General features: G+C 38.1%; 2 protein-coding genes across 2 annotated transcripts; both read right to left on the bottom strand.

Moving 5' to 3' along the window:
* Window positions 1–3,754: 3,754 nt before the first annotated feature.
* Window positions 3,755–4,372, bottom strand: LOC112193337 (protein SRC2). Its single transcript, XM_024333439.2, has one exon. It carries the CDS (start codon window positions 4,370–4,372, stop codon window positions 3,755–3,757), a length of 618 nt encoding a protein of 205 aa, XP_024189207.1.
* A 4,904-nt stretch (window positions 4,373–9,276) lies between these two features.
* LOC112193336 (protein SRC2) lies at window positions 9,277–10,509 on the bottom strand. Its single transcript, XM_024333438.2, has one exon. The coding sequence runs from the start codon at window positions 10,400–10,402 to the stop codon at window positions 9,539–9,541; it is 864 nt and encodes a 287-aa protein (XP_024189206.1). The 5' UTR covers window positions 10,403–10,509; the 3' UTR covers window positions 9,277–9,538.
* Window positions 10,510–12,414: the final 1,905 nt, after the last annotated feature.

Here is a 12,414-nt window from a genome sequence, read left to right as displayed (position 1 = left end):
TCAAAACCAGTTTAGGTTAAATGCTCAAGTTTCTACACAGATAACTTCTGCACTCTATCCCTCGAAAAAAACCCATAATCACTTTTAGTTTTTTTTTTTTAGGAATAAATATCCATAAATATATTTGCGATTTCACTGAATCACTATCATGATATTATATACACAAGAGCAAAAGCTCCTGCAGCATAAACTTGCTATATATAATATATACCAAAGTAAAAGCTCCCGAAGCATAAACTTGCTTTTGCCTATTCGTCCTAAACAGGAAACGTATCCCTAGCAAATAATACCCGTTTTAGAATTGCCTGCACATTTAAGAAAATGATACTTGCCCTAAACCTTGACCGAAATGATGCTACATAATCCAACCAATAAGCTAGTACTTCCGCTTAAGACCGCAATCGGTGTACTTCCGTAACTAACCTACTGTACATGTAACATCACAAAGACCAAGTGAGGCATAGAAATGCCATGCAACCAAGAATTATGTTTCAGACTTTCAGATACAGATAGTAAAACACACAAACAGCCTCAGATCCTTTAATTAATAGATTTTATTCAATTTCAACCATTATTAATTGGCTATATGATATGCTAGGATGAATGGATGCGCGCGGGAGAGCTCCCTTCAATCCAATGGGCGGGCTAAGCAAGCAGAAGGAGTTGCTCCCACATCATGCACCTGGCCAAACCCTTCACATTACTTTCCATAACAATCAAGGGTAGCCAAAATGCATGAGATGACAGCTCGATCTAACCACTCCTCAGCCCTCTTAATCAGTTAATTGGACCAAAGGGAGCTCTCTTTTCCCTCCCATTCACAACTTAGTTACAGAGATTTCTCTCTTCAACTCGCTCTATTTATATCAATAATATCATCTAGCTAACTCCTTTGCACTAGTGTTGAAGGAGAGAAGAGAAGAATGACCACAAGGGAGGCTATAATATATATATATATATATATATATATTATATACTACTGCTTTGCTTCACACACATGTCTCAATAATTGTTATGGGAACCTTCTCAATCCTTCGGCTTGATAGCTTGTGATATATGTAATAATAGTACGTACGCGTGGTGATGACCGTGATGTTTGCATGCATGGGGTACATTTCGTCCCCATTAATTTACTTTTATCTTGGATAAATATTGGCACGCATGCCTGCAACCCTGCATAGTGCTCGATCCATCAATATCACATGCACGACGTACGTTATAAGAGCAAGGACGACAGATAGTACCTCTAATTAAAGCATATATGATTAATAATATTTCTATGGGGTGAATATTTACCAAAAAAAAAAATCTTTCAAAGAGATATAAGGTCAGAACCTACTGCAAATAATATTCCCACTCTTAAGAATCCCACCATTGAAAGAGCAACAAACCCCACCAAGCTAGGTCCAACAGTCGTATTCAACACTTCAAAGATTTGTTATATATCTTTCCTGCACTATGTGCATGGTGGCTATGTACCCCAACAGTACTATATAGAAATGTATAAACTTTTACCCTAGCTGGCTAGCTTGATATTCATTATTGGTGGAAATCAGATGCACATCATACCAAAGTATGATTCAGTGGTCATTTAAAGTAGATGACTCAAGCAACGTACGTGGTGTTTGTCATTGATGTTTCCAATTCCCAAATGCTTGTTGGATTAAGATTCTGAGTTTCTCTAGCTCAATAAATTTGGGGAAAATGATCATTTACCCGATTTTAGGCTAAAAATTGCCCACTTGCTCCAACAACTGTTTTTTAACCCCATTTACCCAAAACACTCTAAGGGATTATTTCCCCTTTACCCAATTAATTCTTTTTTCTTTTTTTTTTAGACTTTTTTGCCCTCTCCTTCTTTCTCCCTTAGAGGGAGAACTCACCTTCCACCTTGCTGTGCTACGGTGACTAGTGGCCGGCGCAGTCTCCGGCAACCGGTGACTGGACTCCGGCGAACGGTGACTGGACTCCGGCGAACGGTGACCGGATTCCGACGACAGGTGACCGGATTCCAGAATCCGGCTATTATTGCCCCCCAGTAATCATATTACTGCCCCCCAGTAATCATATTATTGCCTCCGAAAAATCATATTATTGACGCCCAGTGAATTGTATGAACTCCCAAAACCAAAATGAATACACTACAGGAACAATTGATCAATTTATAATCATATTACTGCCCCCCAGTAATCATATTATTGCCCCCCAATACAAAGTCTAATGTTTCTACTGCCTCCCAATAGACCACCAAAAATGCACCTTTTTGTAGGATTCACAGATAATTTGACTTTAATACACAGAAAACAACATGTAACTTATCAAAACACCACACTATAGTGATCCATGTCCCTCGTATCAAAGTCTACTGGGGGCCAATAATGTGTCTACTGCCCCCCAGTAGACCATCAAACAAACCCGACCCGAATTCCCACATCGGGACCAGCGACTCCGGGTGCTTCAAGCACGAGCAGCAGCGACTGGGACGATGGGCTTTGACGGTAGGCTTGAGGTCGGCGAAGATTACGCCTAGGACATGCTTGCCGGCATCGATCTCGGAGAATAAGATGGTGGGATTTGAGTGTGGGCTCGAGGTCGGCGAAGATTACGCCTGGGATATGCTTGCCGGCACCGATCTCGGAGAAGAAGATGGTGGGCTTTGACGGTGGGCTCGAGTTCGGCGAAGATTACGCCTGGGACATGCTTGCCGACACCGATCTCGGAGAAGATGGTGCTGAAGGCGTCGTGGCTCAACATCTGGCAGTCCGGCTGGGGGGGAAGGGGGAGAGAGAGAGAGAGAGAGAGAATCGGTGAGGGGGGAGAGAGAGAGAGAGAGAGAGAGAGAGAGAGAGAGAGAGAGATTAAAATGAGGGTAATTATGTCAGTAGAAGTTAGATTGGGTAAATGGGGTCAAAAAACTCTTAGTGGAGCAAGTGGGCAATTTTTAGGTTAAAATTGGGTAAGTGGTCACGGCCCCATAAATTTGATCGATCACGTACGTAGACGTACATGTTTGATATGAATTTTCGATTTTGTTGTTTCTCCTTGGTGATCTTTACATGTCTGTCTATCTAGCTAGCTAGGTTCTCCAACCAATTGTCCCCACAACTCCATGATCATTGTCATGTGTTAATTAGAAATGTCATAATGCAATTGAATTATTAAACGATATAAATTTATTTAGTTCAATTCATGAGACTATACAACAGGATGAATCGACTGAAGTGCTAATGGTATTGTGGGCAAGAAATAGACCTTATTATAGAAATCGAGAAGTTAGGTAAACAAAAGTTAATTTTTTCTTTAGATTGTAGTATTTTTTTTTTTCGTCTGTACATTGTAGTATCTCGGTAAATGTCGATCGAATATTCAATTTATGTTCACATGAGAGGTTTGAAGCAAACTAGGATTCAATTTGATATACAATGGAGACAACAAAATCCCAATAACTACAGTAACATGACAGATAAACCAATAACTTCAACCATAAGCAACTATGTGAAACTAGATTTTTTTTTTTTTTTCCTGGCAAATGAAACTAGAATTTGTTGAACATGAAATCAGGTAAGGAGGTACTCCATAGTCTCCCTATTTACATTACTTAACGAAATTAACAATTTAAAACCCCCCAAGATGGTAAAATTTCTGGAAGTCAAAAAGTCATCTCCGAACCCATCAATATAACCAGCATCACAAGCAGCCATGTCCTCCCTAATAGTCCGGTTACTGTGAGGGGTACGGGGTACCTGTGACCGGATTATTGTATCGGGTACCCGTAATTTTGTTGCACAATCGACGAGTACTCGTACTCGGCTTGCGGCTGTAACGGATACCCATAACTCAAATGCAAAAGTGACGAGTACTCATACTCGGCCTGCGGATGTGGCATGGACATCAAACTCCTTGGCTGCTCGAGAACCTCCTTTTGGGCCTTGGGCTGAACGGGAAGAGGAGCCCAAAATTTCTCGCCGAACTTGTAAACAAAAGTGACGTAGCCCTGGGGTTTCTCCTTGGGCCTTAAAACCGTGTAGGTCACGTACGGGATGTTGTCCTTGCCACTATTTTCTAGCAGCTGACTCACCGGAATGACGGCCTTTCCGATCTTGGTTTCCTTGAGGATTCGGTCGGAGATGAGCTTGATCTTAAGCGTGAGGCGGTTCTGGTTAAGAGCGGCGTCGTCGAGAGTGAAAGTGAAGGGGGAGTGGTTCCATCTGGGGTGGGTGCCGCAGTTTTTGTGGATGGGTGTGATGAACTTGTGCTTGTCGGCTCCGCCGGAGACTGAAACGACGGCGTAGACGTCCATCGTGGAGAAGTTGTTGACGTTCTTGATCTGGTCAGCCGATAACAGCCTTAGTTCCAAGGTCCTGCAATCCATTGAAACTGAATCCAATTCTTGAAAATTCTTAGGGAGCGAACTTGTGAGATTAGAATAAGCTTTACCTATGTGTAGTAGGATATATAGAAAGAAGCTTTACCTATTTGTAGTAGGATAATGGATTGAAGATGAGATTATTTGTGTGTGTGGAACTGGACTTTCCTAATTTAATTGTTTAAGGAATGATCTCGTCTTACCTAGTCAGCCTAGACTAGCTTGTTGTCCACCTCTATAGCTTCGGGTTCAAGGCAATTTAATTAGATGCGTTCCTGTTGTGAGATTGAGAAGTGAAGTGCTAATATTTTTCAATAATCTAAATTTGACACAATATACAAGTTTCCGATAAGTTATAATTTGAAATTTGACACACTTCCATCTCCATTGGGAATAGCATAATACTAGCAAAACATAAAAAATATGTCATTGTTAAGGCGTACGTAGGTGTAAAGCACTGTTTCCGACTTTCGTTACCAGAACTCTACTCTTCTTATTTGGATCATCTCCTTTGAGTGCCAGTTCCCTGAGATAGATTCGAAACAAGAAAACTTTGACGTAAGATTTTTTCATAAATCAAAAAGCGGATTGGCAGAGCACAACGAAAGAGAATAAAGTGACTATTTTCTACATGTGCATCGTGCTACTTGATTACTTAATATCTTGCACTCATAACATTAGATCTCGACAAATAAACCATTTCATAGCCATACTGAAATGTAAAGTATCTCTAGTAGATTTAGAAAGCATGCGTACACCTCTCATTCAATTATTGAAAAGAAAGTGTCTTGAAACGGGAGGCTCGTTGTGGTTGCATCACGGAAGTGGTAGTATTCTTCACGGCAAGAAAAGAATTTAGGCTGGTAGTGATTGGATAAATAAACACAATGAGAGGGAAAGAGCCAAAAACCCTAAAGTTGAAATAGAAATATGAAATGACCAAGACTCCTTCAATTCATATGCATGAAACCTTAGAGTAGTACTAAAAGAGGGTTTACATTAGTCTCTGTAAATTTGATATTTAATGAGTGGACCTATTTCTATGTATCATCGTGGGTACTACCACACTTTCTTGATCTGTTTAGTTGAATGCAGCAGAAGGGTATGTAATGGTCATTCTGGCATGTGATGAATGACATTGACACCTGATTTAAATTTAATTCAAATTATACATGAAACCTTGAAGACGGTTCATTTTCTTCAAGTCATATAATATTTTGCCTTTTCTTAGATCAGACACTAGTTCACTACAAACCTAAAATAACAAACTCCAATAGAAAAGCCCAAAAGACCATAGAGAAGAGAGTTTTTGGAGGTTGAACAACATTATCACACAGTTGACCACTATTTGTATGAATTCTATATTTGTTTAGTTGACTCATTGACACTCAAGTGTTATTATTTATTAAGTTCTTGATCAGTTCAGTTACACTGTTGATTTTGAATTCTCTATCTTGAAAAATAGAACTGTCATATTCTCCAAAAAAAAAAATATATATATATATATATATATAACTGTCATAGTGCCTATGTGCCACGGTCCTAAAACTTTTATGCTTCATACTTCATACTAATTAGGGGTCGTCAACGGGCCGGGCCGGGCCCGGCCTGGCCCATTCATAGCGGGCTTGGGCCGGGCCGGGCCTTGCTATATTTTTAATTAATTGCGGGCCGGGCCGGGCCGGGCTTTATTAAAAATCAAAGGATCCAAGCCCGTCCATATAAAGCGGGCCTTGCGGGCTTTTTCGGGCCGGGCCGGGCTTGGCCTTGCGGGCTTTTTTGGGCCGGGCCTTGCGGGCTTTATTTATAAATAAATATTTAAAGACACAAGTATTTTTTTTTTTAATCAAGCTTTGGAAATTCAATGGATAATGATCAAATACAACCAAAGATAACATATCTATATAACTATATTGTACCAAAAAAAATCTATATTTATATATAGATACTAATTTATTGATAAATAAATTTTTAAAGACACTCATTTTTTATAAATCTATATTTATATATCATACACTCCAAAGAGCAACCCCTATCAATTCAAAGAAAATGAAAAAACCGACCGCTGGATGAGTTTATTACAATAAATTATGAGTGTGGTAAAAAATTTAGCCAATTTCACCATATTTTCGAATCCGATCGGATTAGTCAACCGTAGACACTTATATGTTTTATTGGTTGACCGATGCCGTAACAACCTCGAAACGTGCTTATTTTTTCACATCACATTTGTATATATTCCATCAATGGATGTGCGTGGACATAAGATAAAAAAAAATTAATTTTAATTACAAACACATTGGTCTATACCAATTTTCCTCCTAAAGTTGTATGACATATTCATTGTATTTAAATTGTTTAGGTTCATTCTAAAGCAATCATGAAGTGGAAAATGAATTCAGAGAAACCAACCGCTCGATTGAGAGATTGTAATGTTTTATGGTGGTTGTAGAAAATCCAGCCAATTTGGTTATCGGTTCGAATTCGATCAACTAGGTCAAACTTAGTTACTCTTATAAACCTATATTTATATATCATATACTCCAAAGAGCAACCCATATCAATTCAAAGAAAATGGAAAAACCGACCGTTGGATGAGTTTATTACAATAAATTATAAGTGTGGTACAAAATTTAGCCAATTTCACCATATTTTCGAATCCGATCGGATTAGTCAACCGTAGACACTTATATGTTTTATTGGTTGACCGATGCCGTGACAACCTCGAAACGTGCTTATTTTTTCACATCACATTTGTATATATTCCATCAATGGATGTGCGTGGACATAAGATAAAAAAAATTAATTTTAATTACAAACACATTGGTCTATACCAATTTTCCTCCTAAAGTTGTATGACATATTCATTGTATTTAAATTGTTTAGGTTCATTCTAAAGCAATCATGAAGTGGAAAATGAATTCAGAGAAACCAACCGCTCGATTGAGAGATTGTAATGTTTTATGGTGGTTGTAGAAAATCCAGCCAATTTGGTTATCGTTTCGAATTCGATCAACTAGGTCAAACTTAGTTACTCTTATAAACCTATATTTATATATCATATACTCCAAAGAGCAACCCATATCAATTCAAAGAAAATGGAAAAACCGACCGTTGGATGAGTTTATTACAATAAATTATAAGTGTGGTACAAAATTTAGCCAATTTCACCATATTTTCGAATCCGATCGGATTAGTCAACCGTAGACACTTATATGTTTTATTGGTTGACCGATGCCGTGACAACCTCGAAACGTGCTTATTTTTTCACATCACGTTTGTATATATTCCATCAATGGATGTGCGTGGACATAAGATAAAAAAAATTAATTTTAATTACAAACACATTGGTCTATACCAATTTTCCTCCTAAAATTGTATGACATATTCATTGTATTTAAATTGTTTAGGTTCATTCTAAAGCAATCATGAAGTGGAAAATGAATTCAGAGAAACCGACCGTTCGATTGAGAGATTGTAATGTTTTATGGTGGTTGTAGAAAATCCAGCCAATTTGGTTATCGTTTCGAATTCGATCAACTAGGTCAAACTTAGTTATTCTTATAAACCTATATTTATATATCATATACTCCAAAGAGCAACCCATATCAATTCAAAGAAAATGGAAAAACCGACCGTTGGATGAGTTTATTACAATAAATTATAAGTGTGGTACAAAATTTAGCTAATTTTACCATATTTTCGAATCCGATCGAATTGGTCAACCGATATGTAGAATATATATATATATGCACATATTCTATATAGAATAATAGAATTATAAGAACTTCCACACACACACACACACACACATATATATATATATATATATATAAACACACACACACACACACACATATATATATATCTCTCTATATATATATAAACACACACACACACACATATATATATATATATATCTATCTCTATATATATATATATATAAACACACACACACATATATATATCTATATATATAATTATATATATATATATATAAACACACACACACACATATATATATCTCTCTCTATATATATATATATATAAACACACACACACACACATATATATATATATATATCTCTCTCTCTCTCTCTATATATATATATATAAACACACACACACACATATATATATCTATATATATAATTATATATATATATATATATATATAAACACACACACATATAATATATATCTATATATATATATATATATATATATTTATTATGCGGTAATGCATATATATCTTTTCTATATATATATAACACACACACACACACATATATATATATATATAAACACACACACAAATATATATCTATGTGTGAGTGTGTGTATATATATATTTATAAACACACACACACACAAATCTACATATATATATATATATATATATATATATATAATATTTTATGGGCTTTTACGGGCCGGGCCAAGCGGGCTTTTACGGGCCGGGCCTACGGGCCGGGCCGGGTTTTTGCGGGCTTTAGGCGGGCCGGCCTCGGCCCACCGAGGCGGGCTTTTGCGGGTTTTTTGACGGGCCGGGCCGGGCTAAAAGCCCTCAGGGCCGGCGGGCCTCCATCGGCCCACTTGATCCGCGGGCTTTTTGATGAGGCCTAATACTAATTGGCATTTGGCAACACTGTCACTTAAGGTCACCAATTTCATATGTAATGCCATGTTTGTTTATGTTTGTATTCACCTTAATTAATTCGATGTTACTTGTTTGTTTATGTTTCTAATCAATCTGATTACGACAAGAACCATCAATTTAATCGCCACCGACAAAAGAAAGAAAGTGGCATCCACAACAACTAGGTGGATGAATGGTACATGCTCCCTTCAAACAAATTTGACCTCTACAGCATAACACAATTCCAAAACTTCAAGCTTGTTCTTCAGCAATTGCTCAAACCAAACCGAAGTTAGGCCGAATTCCTAACTTCAACCACAAGCAAATAACTGATAGTAGTCAAGAAATCAAATATATACATCCATTATAGGCAAGAAGGTATAAACCTCCATTGATTTATTGAGCGTCACATAAACCCTCAAAACCTTCTCAAAGTCTCCCATTTACATACTCATAAAAACTAAACTACAAATAAGAACCGAAAACAAACGTAACAAATCAAACAAATGGAAACCCCAATTCTAGAAAACCTTCTAGAAATCAAACCCACCACCCAAAGCATCATCATAACCAGCATCATACGCCGCCATCTCACCGACATCGGAAACCATATCTCCGATCAGCAACCCACCCAACAGTCCCGCTCCCAACCCAAGCGCCATGTTCCCTCCTCCTCCTCTTTTGGGCTTCTGCGGCTGCTGCACGTACCCATAACCCGGCTGCACTACCGGCGGGTGCCCGTACCCGGCCTGCTGCTGCGGCGGGTACCCGTAGCCCGGTTGCTGCTGCGGCGGGTACCCGTAGCCCGGTTGCTGCTGCTGCGGCGGGTACCCGTAGCCCGGTTGTGGCTGAGGCGGGTAAGGATGATAGACCGGGTGGGCCACGCCGGGTGGCGGGTAAGCGGAGCTCGACCCGGCATGACCGACCGGGTACGCCACAACGGGCTGGTGGGCCTTCTTGTGGGCCTCATGCTGGACCGGAAGAGGCGCCGTGAATTTCTCGCCGAACTTGTACCCGAAACTGACGCTGCCTTTGGGTCTCCCCTTGGCAGTCACCACCGGGTAGGTCACGTGCTTGTCGTTCTTCTCGTTTTGCAGGAGGTCCTTGACCGGAACCACGGCCTTTCCGATCTTGGTCTCGCCGAAGGTGCGGTCAGAGATGAGCTTGATTTTGATTTTGAGGCGGTCGAGGGCGGAGTTGTCGAGGGTGAACTTGAGGGTGTGGTTCCATTTGGGGTTGGTGCCGGCGTCTTTGTGGACGGGGGTGCGGAGCTTCTGCTTCCTGAAGCCGTTACCGGAGACGGAGACGGCGGCGTAGACGTCCATCTTGGAGAACATGTTGACGTCCTTGATGTCATTGGCGCCGAACACCGTTATTTCCAAAGGCCTGCAATCCATTGATGATGAAGATCGAATCGGATATTGTTGAAGATCTCGAGATTTAGATTGAAGAGAGAGAGAGAGAGAGAGAGAATCAGAGAACTGTAATTTTTGGAGAGGAAGGTGGAGGAGGTGGGGGTTATATATAGGAACGGACTGTGGAGCAAGAATAATGAAAGGCGAAGCTTCGTAGAGGTGGGGAATTACGAGTTTGCCCTTTAGAACGCGGGTGGTTGCATTGTTTTAGCGAGTGAGATTCCAGTGCAGTTTGGGGAGTTCTGGATTCCGGGGTCGCCTAGAAGGTGTAGGATATAGTTCTCTTCTACGTGTTTCATGCGTGTGACGTGGGGAGCGTAAGAAGTAATTAAAAATAATAAATCTTAGATGCTTTATGCTATTGCCAAATGGAATACTGCTTAAGCAACACGCGGTTTTCTTTTTTATCTTTTGTTTTATATGTTATTAGTTATTCAGAATTAAACCATATAATGAATAAAGAGTTTGTTTTGATAATCGACCGTGTCTATACCATAAAAGTATAAAGTTAAAGTAATCATGATAAGTGATTCAGTGGATGTATTGGCTTCTCTAACAAGAACGTTCAAGATATGAAATTCTCTTGTAGATAAATATTAGATTATATTAAATTAATTGATGAATTATAAATATGATTAAAAATACATATCGGGGATTAATTTTAAGATACAAATGTGATAAATATTAGGAAAGTGTTAAATGACTCAAGTTTCTGAAATTATTTGTATAAAAGCTCAATCATATAATTAATAAAAAATTTGTTTACGGCGGATCAAATACACCACATTAATATTGACATAGACTGGTTTTATCTAGTGGTAAATCAGGTCGGGTCGAGTTCAAAGCGGAGATCAAAAAAGTTGATTTGATGTTATAGCCTTGTCTGCTATTAAAGTACATATACATTGAGTAGAATTTTCATTATAAATATTTATGATACTATTAATAAAGTTATAAAATTAGATATTAAGCCTTGGTGTGACATAAATAATGGAAGAATATGGGAGGACAAGCTCATTCAGAGGCTGAAAGAGAGTGTTGTTTCTTTTCTTTTTCTTTTTTACTTTTGCTGAAAATAAAAGTAGGAAAGAAAAGGATAGGTGATTTTGCCATTTTGGTAAGCGTGTGAAGGCCGGCGTGACCTTACTCTTTACGTCATCGTCAAACATTCCCCCCCTTATTTTTTTATCTTCAGAAAACATTCCTAAAGGATTAGTTCTTCCATTTCCATCTTTTCGAAGATTCTTTGTTTTACACTTTTATAGAAAGTTTTTTTAATTTAGTAACTATCCGGACAAAATGAGTGGAGAATAAACCATAAATATCTTTTTCAAGTGAAAAGATAATTAAATTCGCGGATAAACACATAATGTACAAATTTGAAATAGTTGAATCTGTTACGGAGAATAAAAGTTAGATTCTAGAGAATGATAGCTTTAACACCATGAATCGGCAAATGTTGTTTAATGAAAATTATTTTCTACAACCATATTAAAAAAAAATATTTGTTGTGGATCGGTGTAATAATTTTATTTAGGCCTTTATTCAAAAAAAAAAAAAAAAAAAATGTTCGTCGTTTCAAAAAAACAAAACAAGTCTACATGGATTGTGGCCTCTGCTGGGGTGAGCAATGGGTCGTGTCGAGTTGGGTTCATGTCGGGTCAAGATATTTGTCGTGTCGCAAAATATAAACTCAAACCCAACCCATTTAATAATCGTGTCAAAAATTTAAACTCAAACCCAACCTATTTATTAAACGGGTTACCCGTTTTCAACCCGCTTAACCCATTTACAAATATGTTGTGTCGTGTTAGACAAAATGACCCATTTAAGGGTTAACAATGCGACCAATTTAACTAAAAAAAATGCAGAAATTGATTAAATTAACTAAAAACTCCACAATACGAAGAATATAAATAATTATATATATTCATAAATAATTAAATCCAATAATTATAAAGCAAGATATTTCAAATTGTCTAATCTTATGATCA

The sequence above is a fragment of the Rosa chinensis genome, chromosome 3, assembly GCF_002994745.2.
Source record: "Rosa chinensis cultivar Old Blush chromosome 3, RchiOBHm-V2, whole genome shotgun sequence".
Taxonomy (NCBI): Eukaryota; Viridiplantae; Streptophyta; class Magnoliopsida; order Rosales; family Rosaceae; genus Rosa; species Rosa chinensis.
The sequence above is the reverse complement of the archived record's forward strand: the minus strand, read 5'-3'. Positions and strand labels throughout refer to the sequence as shown.